Genomic DNA, 18,058 nt, shown 5'->3' with positions numbered 1-18,058 from the left:
TCCCATAAATCATAAAACCAAGAATTCCAATATTTTCATATTTCCAGAGAACCTCTTGTATGTCCTGGTTGGTCCCCCCCCCGGCCTTAAATATTGGTATGTAGAATTATTTTTGAGTGAGGAAATAAACATAGAATTGTGTATTTTTAAGTACAAAAATAAATGAAAGTTTGCTTTTTCTTAATTAATTCTAAAACGTAACAGTTGTTAAATGTAGGTGTAGAAAAACAGAATATTGCCTGGCAAATACAAAGTAAGTATATCTGTAACTACAGATACATGCAGCTTTTTTCCTTTTTTGCGAAGTTAAAAAAAAAAAAAGCATATAGTTTTTATAGTTCTGACTTTATTGAGATGTAATACACATACCATAAAATTCACCCTTTTAAAGCATGCGATTCATTTTTAGTATATTTGTATTTGGTATATTTGGGGTTTTGTATTCACTGCCGCTAATTTTAGAACATTTTCATCCCATAGAGAAACTCTGTACCTGTTAGTAGTCATTCTCTATTTTTTTGTTCTCCAGCCTTTGACAGCCACTAATCTGCTTGCTTTCTATATGGATTTGCTAGACATTTCATATACATGGAATCATAAAATAAGTGCTCTTTTGTGTATGACTTCTTTTACGTGGTATTGTATTTCAGGGTTTACTTGTAGCATGTAACAGCATTTTTTTATGGCTGAATAATAATACACTATTAATATGTGCACTGTTTATTCAGTCATCAGTTGCTAACTATTTGGGTTGTTCCATTTTTTAATTTTGAATTATGTTTCTGTGAACATTCACATACAAGCTTTTGTATGGACATATATAGTCATCTCTCAGGTATATCTGGGAGTAAAACTGCTGGATCGTAAGTAATCTATCTGTGTTTAACATTTTGAGGAACTGCCAGGATCCTCCAAAGTGGCTGCACCCTTTTATAGTTTTCAGCAATGTATGTGTTTTTGATAGCTCTACTTCTGTGCCAAAGTTGATTATCTCTTTATTTTAGTAATTTATATGGGTGTTAAGATATCTCTTTGGGTTTTGATTTGCATTTGCTTAATGATTAATGATGATTACATCTTATGTGCTGATTGGCTGTCTTGGAGAAGGTCTACTCAAATCCTTTGCTGTATTTTAATTGGGTCTTCTTTTTCTTATTCGGTTTTATGTATTCTTTATACATTCTACTTATAAAAGTCTTATCAGAAAGATGATTTCCACGTAGTTCTCCGCATTCTATAGGGTTGTCTTTTCACTTTCATGATTGTTTCCTTGAAGCAGCCAGGTTTTAATTTTTGGTGAAGTCCAATTTATGTATTTTTCTTTTGTTGCCTTTGGTGGTGGTGTTTAAGAAACCATTGCATAATCTAAGGTCATGAAGGTTTATGCCCGTTTTCTTCTAATAATTTTGTAGTTTTAATTCTACTTTGAGGTCTGTCATCTGTTTTTGAGTTAATTTTTGCATATAGTGTGATTTAGGTTTAGATCCAGATTGCATTTGGCATGTTTTTAGATATGGCATACAAATAGCTACCTTTTATTTTTTCCCACCTGGATAGCCAATTCTCTAGACCACTTGAGGGATACTTTCCTGTTTTAAAATGCCACCTTTTAATTTTATTCAAATATTATTTATTATAGAGAGAGGGAGTACATGTGTGCATGAGCAGGGGAGGGTCAGAGAGGGAGAGAGAATCTCAAGCAGACTCTGATGAATGCACGGCCCAACTTGGGGCTCAATCCCATGACCCTGAGATCATGACCTAAACCGAAACCAAGAGTTGGACGCTTAACCAACTGAGTCACACAGGTGCCCCAAAGTGCCACCTTTTTATATATTAAGTTTTCATAAACTAATAAAACAAAGTTTTTGAAGTAAAACCTATATCCTCTAAAGTATACCCCTTTTTAAGTGTACAGTTTGATGTGTTTTGATGCATATACTGTAACAACTACCACAGTTAAGATGTAGAACATTTGAATTACTCTGAAAAAATGTTCCTTTGTAGTCATTCCTCCCCTTTGGGCCTGGGCAACCAATGATCTACTTATTAGTTTTGCCTCTTCTAGAATTGATATCATAAGTTATATACTCTTATGATTGATATAAAAAGTTATATACTCTTCGTTTAGCTTTGTTCCTTTAGCTTGAATTTGAGATTTCTTCCATTTTGTTTTTATTACTTTTTTTAAAAATACAGTATGGCTGTACTATAGTTTGCTTTTCATTTTTTGGTGAACATTTAGATTTTTTTCTGGGATTAGCCTGTTGTGAATAAAGGTACTCTTTGCACGTGTCTTTGAACATATTTTCATCTTTCCAGGGTACACACCTTGAGATGTAATTACTGGGTCACATGAAAGGTTTATTTCAAGTATATAAGGCATTCTTTTCCAGATAGTTAAACAATTTTGCATTCCCACCAGCAATGTGTGGAAGTTCCAGATCTTTCAAATCCTTGTCAGCATTTGATAGACATTGTAGACATTTTGATGGGTGTATGGTGGTATCCCATTGCAATTTCTTTTTCTTTAACTATAGTAAAATACGTATAAAACCCATTATTTTAACTTTTTTTTAAGTGTACAGTTCAGTGGCATAAAGTACATTCATGTTGTATAGCCATCATTCTTACTTACCTCTGAACTTTTTCATAGTCCTAAACTCAAATTCTGTACCTTTTAAATAGTAACACTCTCCCACCCCTGTTTTCTTCCTCCTCCCTCCAGCCTCTAGTGACTACTGTTCTACTTTCTGTCTCTAAAAATTTGACTCTGCCAGGTACTTATGTAAGTGTAATCATACAGTAGTTGTCCTTTGCTTCTGGTTTGTTTCACTTAACCTGATAGCCTCAAGGTTCACTCATGTTAACAGCTTATATCTGAATTTTCTTTTTTCCTTCCTTCATTAATTTATGTGAGAAGAGAGCACTCACACCCACAGATGAGCAGGGGGAAGGGTAGAGGAAGAGGAGAGAAGCAGACTCCAAAGCTGGGCTTGATCTCTATCTCACAATCCTGAGATCATGACCTGAGGGAAATGAAGAGTCTAATCCTCAAGTGACTGTGTTGTCCATGTGCCCCTCCTTTTTAAGGCTGAATAGTATTTCATTGTATGTAAAAATATCACATTTGTTTAACCATTCATTCACTGAACACTTGAGTTCAGTTGTTGCTGCTGCTTTTTAGCTATTATGAATAGGCTGCTGTGAACATGGGTGTACAGATAATCTCTTCAAGTCCTTGCTTTCAGTTCTTGCATGTTTAATTCTTGGGAATATACCTAGAAATAGTATTCCTGGGTCATTTGGTAATTTTGGAGGGGTGAATCAACATAACCATGTTGTACCCATGGTACAACAGTAGCATGGCTGTACCCATTTTACATTCCTACCAGCAATCACAAGGTTCCAGTTGTTCCACATCTTTGCTAACACTTGTTATTTTGTTATTTTTTAAAAATAATTTTCATACTAAAGGTTGTGAAGAATCATGGTTATATTTCCCTGATGAAGAATGATACTGAGAAGTTTTCATGTGTTATTAGCCATGTATATATCTTTTTTGAGTATCCATATAATTTGCTCATTCTTTTCAGGATACAAATTTTTTTATTAGATGTATGTATTTCTTCTGTGTCATTACTGATTTTTTTGGTTAATTATTTTATTAATTACCAAGAGAGGAGTATTGAAATCTTCAGCTGCAATTGAGAGCTTGCTATCTTTTCTTTCAGGTTTTGTCCATTTTCGCCTCATATATTTTAAAGCTGTAGATACTAGGTTCAGTCACATTTAGGTCTCTTAGATCTCTCTGATGGATTGATTCTGTATTGTTACATCTCTGTGGTTCTCTGGTAATGTTCCTGGTCCTAAAGTCTACTTTGTCTGGTATTAGTATAACCACTCCTCCTTTATTATGCTTCATGTTGGAATATTACATCTTTTCAAACTTACCTGTCATTATGTATATAATGTCTTTCTTTTAGACAATGCATAGTTGCATCTTTTGGGTTGATTTTTATAATTTCTTGCTTTCTGAGTGTTCAGTCAATTTGCATTTGTTATAATTGACTATATGGTTGGGTTTCAGATTACCAAGTTACTATTCCCATCTCTCTTCTTTCTCCCCTTTCCTGTTTTCTTTTGGAATGAGCATTTTTATAGAAGTTTGTTTGATCTTTGCTATTAGCTTATACCTTATTCTTCCTCTGCCCCCAGTGGTTGTACTAGTACTTACAATATCCCTTGGTTTATATCAGTCTACTTTCAGAAATATACCTCTAAGAGTATATTGTGAGAATTCTCATACAGTATAAATTTGTAGTCTTATATTTTACTTATACATAAGGTATAAACTCCATAGTCTTATTTTTAATTATTTCTTTTAAATGGCTGATTGTTTTGTAAAGACATTTAAAAACCAAGAAATTATCAAACCAAGTTATTAAACGAAGTTTTTAAGCCAAATTCATCAACATTTTTTATATTTATGCTCGTATTTACCATTTTCATTTTCCTTTGTGTAGATTCGTATAGATTTCTTTATGTATTTTTTTTTGAAGATTTTACTCATTTATTCCACAGAGACACGGTGAGAGAGGGAACATAAGCAGGGGCAGTGAGAGAGGGAACATAAGCAGGGGCAGTGAAAGAGGGAGAAGCAGGCTTCCCTCAGAGCACGGAGCCCAGTGTGGGGAGGGGGGGATGCAGGGGATGTGGGGGATGAGGGGCTCGATCCCAGGACCCTGGGATCATCCTCTGAGCAGAAGGCAAATGCTTAATGACTGAGCCACCCAGGCTCCCCTAGAAATTTTTGAAGTGCAGATCTTTTGGCCAAAAAACTTTAAGGTTTTATTTGCATGAAAATGCCTCTATTTCTCTTTTATTGTTTTATTAGGAAAAATACTCAAATTCACACAGGTGTGAAATAATTATAGAATGGAATTCCTCAGTTAACATTTTGCTTTGTGTCATATATGTCCATCTATTTGTTTTATTTTTTGATGCTTTTCAAAGTAACTTGCAGTTATTAGTATTCCTCATCCTTAACTTCAGCATGTATATTGTCAGCTGAAACTTAGTAACTTATTATTAACCAAGTTTAGTTTATTGAATTTAACTGACTTTAGTATATTGTTACTTATTTCTGTGTAACAAATCACCCTTAAATATCAGAATTTAGTTTGCTTATGAACCTGTGCTTTGTGCAGAGACTAGAAAGCATAGTTTGTCTTGGCTTCAGGCATGTCAGAGTGCCTTGATAATTGATGTAACTTGATAATTGGAGGCTGGAATTATCTGGAGATTGATGCTGGCTATTAGGACTTCAGCTAGAGTTGAGGTCTAGAACACTTACATACTGCCTTTATATGTATGTGCTTGCTTGGCTTACTTGCCAAGTGGCTGACTTACTCAATATGGCATTGAATGGCATTTTTATGTCCTAGCATTAAGTCATAGAGCACCATACTCTCTTGACTGAAAGAATCCTAGAGGCCCCTCATACAAAGGAAAAAGGACATAGACCTCACCACCTGATGGAGAATGCCAGTGTTGATCTTGTAAGAAAGGCATGTGTGATTATATTGTGGTAGCAATCTTTGGAAAGTAAAATCTGCCACATACACCATTCCATGAGTTTTGACAAATGTGTACACCTTTGTAGCACTTAAGTCCTATAGAACCTAAGTTATAGAACCTGTACCCATTCCTGGTCAGTTCCTGTCTCCACATCACTTCTCCAAATCAACCATCATTCTCATCACTTTCATCCTAGATTAGTTTACCTTGGACTAGAATTTGTATGAGGTTTCTTCTATTCAGCATAATATTTTTGAGATTCATCCATGTTATTGCATGTATAAGTTGTTTGTAATGTCATTCTTTTACTGTTTTCAGTTCTTAGCTGTTAACGGATAAAGCTAAAGTAAACAATTATTTGAAAGTTTTTGTGGATATATATGGTATCTTTTCTCTTGGATAAATGCCTAGGAAGGTGATTTTTGGGTTATAGTGTAGACCAGATCTTTTCTCCAGATTGGTTTGTTTTGTTTTTACACTCCTGCCAACAATATATGAGATTTCCAGTTGCCTAACATCTTTATCAACATTTAGGGCTCTTAGTTATTTTGATGTAGCCATTCTGGTAGATGTATAGGTGTTTCTCTTCATATTTTGGAGGGTATTTTCACTTGATATATAATTCTAGATTGATCTGTTTTTCTTTCAGCCATTTCTTTCTTTTTTTTTTGAAGATTCTATTTATATATTTTTAAAAGATTTTACTTATTTTAGAGAGTGTGCATGAGCATAAGCAGGGGAAGGAACAGAAGACGAGGAAGAGGGAGGTTCTGGGAATGAATCTCAAGCAGACTCTGCGCCAAGCACAGAACCCAGTGCAGGGCTTGATCGCTTGACCCCAAGATCGTGACTTGAGTCAACCAAGAGTCTGATGCTTAACTAACTGAGGCATCCAGGTGCCCCATTTTAGCCTTTGTTTCTGATGAGAAGTCTGTGGTCATACTTCTCTTCCTTCTGCTGTACTTAAAGTCTTTTCTCTCTGCCCCCTTTTGAGATTTTCTGTTTATCACTGGTTTCCTTTGTGATTATCCTGCTTAGGTTTTATGGTTTCATCAAATTTGGAATAAGTGTCAACCATTATTTCTTCTACGTATTTTTTAAATCATTTACCTTCCTCTTACACGGTCTTTTTTCTGGGACTCCAGTTACGGGTGTGTTAAATCATCCGATCTTGTTCTTAGGTCATTAACGTATTTTTTCTGGTCTTTTTGTCTCTCGGTGCTTGAGATTGCTTTGTTTTCTGTTTCATTGTTTCTTTTTTTCTTCCTGTAGTGTCATTGTACATTGTATTTCTGAAACTTCCACTTGATTTATATTTGTATTTTCCGTTTCTTACATAGTCTTTGAATTTTTGAGGATATTTTTAATAGTATTTGAAAGCCCTCATGTGCTGGTACCATCAGTTCATTCATTTCAGGGTCCATTGATTGGTTTTTCTCTTGGTTCTGCGTTATATTTCCTTGTTGCATATTTAGTAATTTCTTATTGGATACTACACATAATGGTCTGTTATTGAGTAACTAGATTTTGTTGTTTTTTTTTAGAGTATTAAACTTTGTTTTGGCAACCAACTAAGTAACTTGCTGGTCACTTTGATCCCTCAAAGCTATATTAGGGTGTCTTTATTTAAAGCGAGTAGCTACTCTCAAGTCATGGCCCTTCTCCACAAAATATCCCCAGTGTCAGTCTTCATTCTGGTTAGGGGGATTTTAGGCATTTTCCAGTCCTGTATGAGCACTGGGAATTGAACTCACTGCTCCTCTTTTTCTAGCTTCAAGGAATCTTTTACCTTACAGCTTAGGAGCAGAATCAAAGGACTGCCAAGTGGCAGATTTCTGGAGCCTTTTCTCTGCATAGCTGCCCTCCTCTCATTCTGTTCTACAGATTCGATCATTCAGCCTCTGGAACTCTTGAGTTCTTGGTTTTCATTTTAGTGATACTGTTGTTCTCTGATTAGATTTTCCCTTCATTGGCTACAGATTAGAAAGTGCCTCCAGACAGAAATCTAAGCACTGTGGGGCCCACTTTATTTCTGTTCGTTCACTAATGGATCACAGTCCTTCATTTCCTGTTACCAGATCTGAAAACAGCTGTTTCATATGTTGTCCTTTTTTTTTTTTTTTTTTTTTTGACAAAAAGCAACTGTTAACACACTTCTTCATCTTTCTCTGGGCTTACCTTCTGTTCCACTTAACCTGTTTATTTAATACTCCTAACTTCCCTTTAAAAATAAACCTTTAAAGTATAATATACATAAGAATGCGCATAAAACGTACACAGAGTTTGTCAAACTTTCACACACTGAGCCCATGTTTATCCCCAGTCAGATCAAGAAATAACTGCCCCAGCAACTCTGAAGCCCCTTATACTCTTTGTTATTACCTCTGTTCTCCCAGAGGAACCTCTATCCTGACTTCGAATAGCATAGATTAGATTTTCCTGTTTTTATGCTTTATATAACTAGAATCCATCATTTTAAATTGTTTCTGGCGTCTCTCACTTAACATATTTATGACATTCGTCCACATTGTTGGTTGTAGTCATTGAGTTTATGATAGTTGCTGAATAGTATTCTGTTTTAGGATTACACCACAGTTTATTCGTTTTGCTGTTGATGGGCAGATATTTAGTTACTTTTGATTTGGGACTACTTAGAATATTGCTCTTCTAAACATTCCACTAAATATGTACTCATTTCTGTTTGATGTATACTTAGAAGTGGAAGTTTTCAGTTTTAGAGTATGCATGCATCTAGTTTTAGTAAATACTCTCAGGTTTTTGAGAGTTGTACTGATTTTAATTATTTAATATTTCATGGTTTAATCCCTGGCAGAACAAGTTTCTTGGGGAAAAGAGACATTATACTTCCATTAGAAAGTCAAACTTTCTTGGTTATTGTGGTATGCTTGGTCTTCAGACTTTTGATTAAATTGGCATTGGATTAAATTTGTGTTAATTGGGGGGAAAAATCATACTCTTGTTTGTTTATACATGAATTCTATCTGGAACTAGCCCAAAATCTTTTGTCAGGATCCTGATTCTTTTTTGTTATTGTTGATTTTGTAGAGGGAAGTTGTGGTGTCAGGAGAACAGTCTCTCCATTACTATGAGAGTAAAAATATGGGTAAGATGAGCCATACCATGAACCAGGTTATAACTAGAAGCACTGATAAATGTATACAGATAGCTATAATACAAGGTAGAAAATAACAAATGATAGGATTGAAATTTATTTGTATTGTATTAGTAACATATAATAAGATCCAAAAGACTTTGATTATTTACAGAAGAGCTTTGAGAACTCTGTGAGATACAGCCTTTAGAATGAATGGAGTTTTTAATAGGGTATGGTAGATTGTTGGGGGATGGAATTTAGTTAGCAAAGGATAGGGAAGTATTTCTGAGTGAAGTGACCTAAGAAACAAAACAGCTGAAGTCAGAAGTTCCAGAGGCCAGCATGTAATAACCAGTAATTCAGGGATGGGACCAGATCATCAAGTACGTTGTAATAATGTTTTGTATTGGGCAGTAAGACTTGTATGAGTGGGTAGAGATCAGTGACAAGGACCTCATATGATATGTGGAGTTTGGAATTTATCCTGTAGGCATTGAGGAAGCATAGACTATTTTGAGCTTGACAGTGATAGGAACAAAGTCAGGAAGATAATTCTAGTAGACGAAGTAAGGGATAAAGGCAAATGGGAAACCAGATGAAGTAATGAGGGTCTGTACTTTTTTGGTATGCATGGAGGAAAATAAAAGGAAGCAGGAGATATTTCAAAGGTAAAATTTATAGAATTTGATTATAAATTAAAAGCATGGTACAATGGAATGAGCATGGTCTTTAGAATCATACAACTTGTGTTTGAATCATAACCTTTATTTACTAGTTAAATGACCTAAATATAAATAAAGCAAGTCACCTAAGAGAAAACTCTCCTCTCTGTGAGCATCTCCAAGCATTAAAAGTATAAAAATGAATGATGCAGAGTCTGGACTGGCAAGTTTTGGCCAAATTGTGTATAGTTTGATCTGAAATGTTTGGGAAATCGGGTTTTATTCTGAGAGCAACCAAAAGGCAACAAAGGAAGAATTGGGGGTAGTGTTGTAATATGTGGGATTTCTGAGATAGAATTGGTAGCACTGGGAGAGCAATTTGTTTTACTGAGAAAGAGGGGCCTTCTGTTTAGAACGTGACTCAGAATTTTCCAATTTGGGCAAATGGACTGATAGAGCCATTATTACCTCACAAGTTTTTCTTAATATGTGTGATAAATCTTGATCATGCCTCAGAGCTTAGTTTATATGTCACTTCATGAAAAAATGCCTTTCCTGTTTTCCTGGATTAACTAAGAACTCTATATACACTTACCATATCCTTACCGTTTCTCCCTCACAACACTAAATTACGCATTGCAATTGCGTAATTTATTGTGGCTTTTATTTGTGCCCATTTTGCTTATTATATGAGGACAAGAGACTATGTTTGATGTCTTAACTGTGTTTTTATCCACTTCACTGACACTCAAAATCTATTATAATTTTTTAATTGTGATATAATTGATGTAGGACATTGTATTAGTTTCAGCTACTAGACATTTTTTGAATGATTGAATAAGAATTTGAAGGTTAACAGGTAGCAACCTGCATAGTGGTTAGGCTAAACAAAAATGAGAGGGAGAAAATAAAGAATGGTGGCAACCAATTTTTTTCAGCCTCTAACCAGAAGAACAGCAAGATGAGGCACATTTAAGGTGGTGTGACTTTTGGAAGATAATGGAGTTTGATTTTAGATGGTAATGATACATCAGGTGTATGTGGTAATTGAGAGTAGTAGGCTTATAACTTAAGAGATAAAGGCTTAAAGATACAGAGTTAAGGATCCTAAGTATAGAGGTGCTACAGAAGTGGATGGAATTGCACAGATGAAAAGGGACCTAGTGCAAGAAACTTGAGTGACCAAGACTGAGAGCTAGGAAGATGAACCAACAGACCTAGTTGCTATCACAGGTAAAAGAGTGTATTATGGAAGTGAGAGGAGGTGAGGAACTATTAGCGGTGTGAAAAGCTACAGAAATAAAGTAGGATTAGGGGCCACAGGATTTAGAATACTGAGGAGTGATTAACTTCTATAAGAAAAATGTCAGTAGATGGAAGGTTTTGTATATCAGAGGTTGAGCTAATCCTTTTCAGGTCTTTTAGCAGTTAAGGGAAACAAAATAAGGACCTGGTACTCAGAAGGGTTAATGGAGTTGAGGGGTTTATGTGGGGAATACTATATGAAAGCAGTATTAAACATTTAGCCTAACTCCAGAATAGATGAGAATAGCCTTTGGTCATTTGTGAAATTTATAAATGTGGAAAAATTAAGAGTTTCAACAGGTTAGCTTTACCTATAAATTTAAGACATAACCACAGCGCAAAGGAGAAGGGAACTACTGAGGGAACACAACAAAAAAGTGATAGAGAAGATAGACTGTGAAATTAAGTTTTGACCTAGGTTTAGAAGGAGATGAAGGAAATAAGCTATTGGAGAGGAGATGAAGCACTTACCAGATGTAGTAATAATAATACAGAGAAGTGTGTGTGTGGGGGGGGGCATGTGTGTATATATATATATATGGAGAGTGAGAGTTGGAAAATGGATCATTTTAAGAATAATGAAAATGTTAGAGGGGCAGATGAATGTAGACCAATAAAGGCATTTCTTACTAGATTTTATTTCTTATTCTTTGATTATCGTTAGACTGAGCCCTCTATTGGAGAGGGACTCAGATACAAATAAAATAATGGCACTGGGTCTGGTATTAGGGTGCTCATAGTAAATTTTCAAAGAGACTTCCCAAGATTTCTGGTTCTTACAGCTTGTCTTACTTATCCTGTATTATTCTAAATTTGGTATATTTCCTTATGATTATGTGTTCCTGTTCTTCTAATGCAAGGTTTCTCAAATTGAGATCTGTGTATTGCCTGCACTGTATGTTAAAAATGCAAATTCGTGTACCCCCAGTTTATGCATTGAATCACAGTCTTTGAAAGTAGAGATCAAGTATCCACTTTTTCACAGATTTTCCCCGCTGATTCTATTATTGAATAGATTGAAACTTGGTCCTCTAAGATCTTAAAACTTGGTTAATTAGGGGGAAAAAGTATATATATATATATATATATATATATATATACACACACACACACACACACACATATATGTGTATATATATATATTGAGCATTTTCTGCCATCAACCTGTAGGGCACTGGGTGGGTTTCTTAATCTTTGAGAGTTGGTTTTTCCATATATGATAAAAGGAAATGCATTAAAATATTGCAGTTCTTGTCCACTGAGAAATGCTCTGATCATAAACAAATGAGTTAAGAATTTACAGTGATTATTTGGGTGCATGCTTCAAGCTCAGAATTTGGTTTTTGGTGCATTAAGTTTTGATTTAAGAAATAGTCATTGCTGCCATGTGTTGAGCTCCTGTTATGTGTGGGGAAGCATTGTCTTACATACTTTGAAAACATTTTGTCTAAAACTCACAAGGACCTGACACCTGAGACTCAGAAACTAAAGGACCTGCCCCAGAGCTGCTAATCCAGGAGATAGTGGACAGGTGCCTGTAAAATGCACCTAACATAGCAGATGCTCAGCATAGAGAATTTAAATAAGCTAAATTGTTTCAGGTATCTGAAAGAATTAGAGGCATACAGACAAACAGTTTTCATACATTTTCAGCCCTTTTGGAGGGAGGGAAGAGTAAAGAAATGGCAAGCTCTAAGCTCTGTGGATGAATATGGGAAACATGGCTCTGTCAGCTGAGAGCACTGAGGCAGCAGGGCCTGTCTAACCACCCTTGCTTGTATCCAAGCAACAACATTAGGGACTCTGTTCCTGTGTTTTGGGATATTTGTAAATACTAACAAAATGAATTTCCTTTTAATGAATTTTGGGGAAATTTTTCTTTTGAGTTTACTCAGTTGTTTATGTGAAAAGAATTGAGTGAGGTGTTTTATATTTTAGGTTAAAAATCTGTAAGAACCTGATTTTAGAATTCACCAGCTCTTCAGAAGTTTGGCGAAATATGGTATGTTTCTGTTTTTATTTTTTGGAATTCAAAATTGCATGTATATCTTAATGTCATAGTTAGAATAATGGCAAACATTTTCAGCATATTTGGGCACTTGCCATTTTTAAAGCATTATGAGAGGTACTAAATCACTGTGCTACCACGTAGACCATAAGGGATATAAGTGGAATTCTGAAAGAAATCAGAAAAGGTTAGTGTGTCATGAGAAGTGAAATCTTACACATGAGGAGATTGGATGGGGCAGGTTTGGCTATATGAATTAATAATAGTTTCCATTTGTTGAGCTCTATGTGCCAGGCACTGTTGTGAGTAGTTTATATGTTCGTTTGTTCATCCTCAGGACAGCCCTCTGAAAAAGACACTATTACAGTCTTAGTTCTTCCTGTAAATGAAACGAGGCTCAGAATGGTTAAGAAACTTGCCCAAGAGTTGCCATCTAGTAAGTGACCAAATAGGAACTTGAATCCAGATTGGCTCTGAAGCTTGTTTGTGCTCTGTTGAACACCGGACCTCATAAAAAGGGAGACTTGTAGAGATAACTTGACTCAGTAATTTTCAAAAAACATGTTGCTTTTCAACGAATTAATTTACTTCAGTTGATTAGTTAAGAGATATTTTAACTTGATTATTTTTATATGACAGATAAGAAAGTTAGACTTCTTTGAGTCCTCTAAATCTACATACACATTTAGTCTTACGAGAGAGAACCCAAGAGGGAATGTTGTTCATTTCAGGAATGCCATTTCCTCTTCCTCATGTGGCCTCAGTAATATCCTAGGCTCTTATTGGGGGACATGTAGCTATGATAGGGAAATTGTATTATTTCTTCCAAGGATTAGGAGTCCCATTTATTGAAGTCACCTAAAGTTAATTATATATACTAAGGCCAGCCTTCACCCTTATTTGAATTCGAAGCCCAAGTGTATAGGCTGCTGCAGAGGTCTGGGCCTGAGCACTGATATTTCAGCTCTTCTCTTGGTATTCTCAGGTACCTTACTATTTTATATTGAGTTCTGGGTCCATGCTGGTAACTACCTTCTATAGTTGTCTCTTGTCACTTTGAAGGTGTTAACTGTCAAGGGTATTTGTTTCTTCCTCTTAATTTTCTCATTTTCCTTAGTTCACTTTTCAGATTTGGCCTGGATAAACAGTTGGTAGGGAAATAATTAAGGGGGAAAACTAGCTGCACAAAACGAGTTCTCCATACTGGAATATTTCAGATGTGTATCTTTGCCAGAACTATATATAACATTAGGATGCCTGATGAACCATGACACTCAAGAAAGTTCAGCTAAGGCCAGGTAAGGGAATCAAAAGATCCTAGATTGAGGGAGGAGGACATATTTTTATATTTTGCCAATCTCTTTCATGAAATTAAGTACTAGTGGATTTGTGGCTGAGAAAGAATAGAACAGATTTTCATGAAATACCCAAGAGGTTTGAGCTAATGTTAGATTACCTTACTTAAATATAGAATAAGTAGGACTAGACTCTCTCTCTCTCTCTCTCTCTCTCTCTCTCTGTGTGTGTGTGTGTGTGTGTGTGTGTAATTATCTGTTAAGCATTTGGCTACCTGGAAAACCCTGTCTCATTTAAACAATTGCTGTAATAGTGGGATCTCAATCCACATTATGATTCTTTGTTCAATTACATGTATATAACATATGAAACTCTTGTATTGTAAGACCAAGAAATTCTAACCCTTGATAGGAAGTCAGTAGACCTGAGATTTAATCTTAACTTCAACACTAATTCTAAAGTCTTGGGCAAGTCAATTAATCACTCTAAGTCTTCTTAATTTGTTTTTTGTTTGTTTTCTTAAATTCTTACTGTAGTATCTGCCCTAGTTAGGTAGAGCCAAAGTTGTCAGGAGACTCCAGCAAGATACTGTTGACCAAAGTGCTTTGTAAACTGTTAACACTCCATAAAAGTACAAGAGATTATCACCACATTTTCTCAAGAGAAGAAATCCTTTAAGGGGAAAAAAAATAATGCTGAAAAATAGTCCTTAAAAACATTTCTGTAATAATTACTCTTCTGATGAATGTTGCATTGACACTTAATTTGAAGCTTTGGAGATTATTTTTTGAACAGTGGATTGGATTTATATATTAAAGTGTTCTAACTAAAGATTTGTTTAATTTATTAGAGTTATTAAACCTACGCTCAGATCAAGTTAGCAGCTAGACTGGTGTGACAACCTGTTTTTAATCAGTGACTCAAAGCTGTGATCACCCTGATGTCACCGAATGGCCACAGCTTGTAAAAGGTAATTTTGAATGTTATTTTACAGCCTTTAAAAGGCTGTTACTGTAAAGTAAAATACATGCTATAAAAAATGAAGAGAATGTATAGTTGGCAGGAATGATGTGAATACCTAAGTTTTAATGTTCCTCTCCATTAAATATCTTTCCTAAAATATATTATGCCCCCCCCCGGCCCCCAATCTATGTGCATAAGTAAACAGGAAAGTATTTCTTAAAGATTTCAAGTTTTTTAGTAAACATGTTATTATGAACATTATAAAAACTGTGAAAAAATTCTCAATGCACATTTTATGTGGTGTGAGTTTTAACTAAAATGTTTCTCTAGGAATTTTGAAACTTTAGTAAAACTGGTATAATTTACTTTCCTAAAGAGTTAACAGTGGAGGTTAAGGAGTGGCTTATAGGCTAGACAGGCTGCACCAGTTATTGGAAATGAGCCTCCATATGACTGTTCAGGCTCATCGTGCAGTATTTAGATTTGGAGGCATTTTGTGATCACTTTTCTGTGATCTTAATCAAGACTTAAAATAGAGACTTCCAAGATTTATTTTTTATTTTCTAATGTTACTTATTATTTGTTTTGAAATTTCTTTTCTCGTTTGTTAGTCTGACAAACTTTAGGCTAACCTAAGTCAGTACTTTCTGGTTCCTCCCCACCCCCCGATTATGTCCTGAATTTGGTAAAGTTACAGCATGTACTAGATCCTTACTTCCCAAAACTGGACAGTAATGAGACTTTTTAGTGGCCAGGGTAAAGCTTGGAAACAAATGCTAGATGTTAGGTGATTTCATAGTTTTGAAAATGAATGCTAATTTTAGGATATATTTTGGTAAGTTATTTATGGTATTATAGAAATATAAGCAGAATGACTAGAAATTTATTCAGACATGTACTGTTATTACTGCAAGAAAAGTATTTCTGTTAATTCTTTGTATATTCACTTTTCTTTTAATAAAAACAGTTTGTGTTTTGAGTAGAAAACAACTTGGGCTAATAACCATGTCTATGAGACCCAGGATAGACCTGTTTTAGGGTAGTACTTCCATTCTTACTCTTTTGTTCTCCTGTTAGACTGAATTGCTTATCACTTGGTTTGACAAATAAATAGTTTTTGTAGCTCTCTTGAGTATATGTTAATATTAAGTGATAATCCACTATTTTATAATTTGGTGACAGTTTGATGCTAATGTTTACATATTCTCTCGTTTAGGGAACAGAAATCGGAAAACAGTGTAGTTACCATTTGATGATGTATTTAACTTCTGTCCCATTTCTCAAAACTTTGTAGTAGTTATATATTGTGCTTCTAAGACTCCGATTTGTTTTCCTTCTGCTTGTGTCTTACCTTTTTGCAGTAGTATTTTAATTTTCCTGTCATTGTGTCCTCATTTTTTCCCTCTCTCTTTCTCTTTCCCTGTTAATTTTTAAAGTTTTGCCGCCTGCGTGTTTGAAAGCTTCTAATCTGCCTCTCTTCCCTTAGTGCCAGCAGGTTTATTTTTTGTTTTGCAAGCCTGCTCTGCCTCCTTACAGTATGACATCTGATGCTGGAGGGTCGCACTTTCAAAAATGAGTCAGCTGGTACATGGGGTTATCATCAGTTTTTAGCTCTTCTGTCTGAGACATACAAACAAGTTTGGAAGCAATCTTGGGGTACTTACCCACAAGGCTGGTGGAGACCAGGTGTGTCACAAAGGTGATTTGCTTGCTCCCTGGGGGAGAGGGTGGAGTGAAATTTTTGCATTTGTGTCAGTGCCAAGTCACTGCCACCTCCAGCATGCCCCAATTTTTAGTTCTAATATAACTGTGCAAAATTGAAAATGTAGAGATACTTCAAAGAGGATCTAAAATACCAAAATATTTGAGCTGCTGGAGTCTTGTCTTTTTTTTTTTTTTTCCTTTCTTTTTTTTCTTTTTTCTTTTTCTTTTTTTTTTTGCATTCTTGTCCTTGGACTCTGAGTGAACTGCAGTGAGGGGTAATTTTGAAAGTCTAATAAGTAAGATTTTTAAAAGCTAAAAAATGTGGAAAACAGTTTGTTTCCTTTTCTTTTTCTTTTCTTTTTTTTTTCTTTTTTCTTTTTTTTTTTTGCTGGTGGCTCTGATTCTAAGATTCTTTTGTTAAAGTTGTTCACAATGTGAAATCTCAAGTCAGTGATAAATTTACAGATAGGTTGTAATGTCATTTGAAAAATTTAGTTTTTGATCTCTAAAAAAATTTTCTGAGAATTTGAGTTAGCAATCAATATTATGTTGATTTAACTTAGTATATATTGACTGATGCTGTTTATAAAACTGAATAGGGTAAGAGGAATTTATTTTTTTAACTGCATGGTAGGAATAGGCAAAATTCATTCATACCCCAAAATGAAAATAAGACTTTTTAATGTCTTAGAATTTTGACTATTTCTATGCAAGTTAGTAACAGTATATTGAAAAAGAATAGAAAACAACTGGCAACTTTTTATAATTGAAATCAGTTTATAGTTATCCATAGTAAAATTTTAATACGCCAGCTTGGTATACTTTTGATAGGTATTGCATCTTGCCAGTATATTTTCAGGGAAGGTTAATTTCATTGTTGAACTAACATAATCATGATTAGAATGGTAAATCTGACTTAAAAGTGTCTCAGAATTCACTAGGCCTATTAGATTAAATTATTTAGAGCAGAAGTTAGCAAACTTTTTCTCAATGGGCCAGATAATGAATAAATACTTTAGGCTTTGTGGGGCATATAGCTCTGTTGGAGTTTCTCAACTCTGCTCTTGTAGTATCAAAGCAGCCATAGATAATATATGTAAATGAATGAGTTGTGGCTCTGTTCTAATAATACTACAAAAATAGGTGCCTGACCCAGGCCTTAGTGTGTTGTCCCAGGAAATCGTATGCTGACCCCTGACCTATGTATAGTTTGGGACTATGAATACCAGTGAATACTTTTAATATTTTGGATAACTAATAGTTGGCTGCAGAAAGTTTCATAGTTGTATGTTTTTATTATAAATATTTGACTTTGTGAATAATTATGATTTATTATACATTTTACTCCTTTGTATGTTGGTATCTAAATGTAGTGTTTACAGTTTCCTTTCCTTAAAAAAATGCACTGACTTTTTTATTAGTCCA

At 34.9% G+C, this 18,058-nt stretch overlaps 1 protein-coding gene across 4 annotated transcripts in view; it reads left to right on the top strand.

The window, feature by feature from the left end:
* Positions 1–18,058, top strand: part of UBE3A (ubiquitin protein ligase E3A) — a 91,947-nt gene that overhangs the window by 12,159 nt on the left and 61,730 nt on the right. The window contains exons 2-3 of one of the 4 annotated variants that reach the window (XM_044231993.1): positions 12,601–12,664; positions 14,817–14,936. The exons of 1 other annotated variant lie outside the window; for it this stretch is intronic. In XM_044231993.1, coding sequence (XP_044087928.1) covers positions 14,917–14,936 — 20 coding nt within the window. In that variant the 5' untranslated portion in view covers positions 12,601–12,664; positions 14,817–14,916. Of the gene's footprint in view, positions 1–12,600; positions 12,665–14,816; positions 14,937–16,584; positions 16,616–18,058 lie in introns of those variants that run through there. 2 more of the 4 variants (XM_044231994.1, XM_044231995.1) reach the window with 2 other exon arrangements.

This window comes from Neovison vison, chromosome 13 (genome assembly GCF_020171115.1).
Source record: "Neovison vison isolate M4711 chromosome 13, ASM_NN_V1, whole genome shotgun sequence".
Taxonomy (NCBI): domain Eukaryota; kingdom Metazoa; phylum Chordata; class Mammalia; order Carnivora; family Mustelidae; genus Neogale; species Neogale vison.
This window is presented reverse-complemented; position numbering and strand designations above follow the sequence as displayed.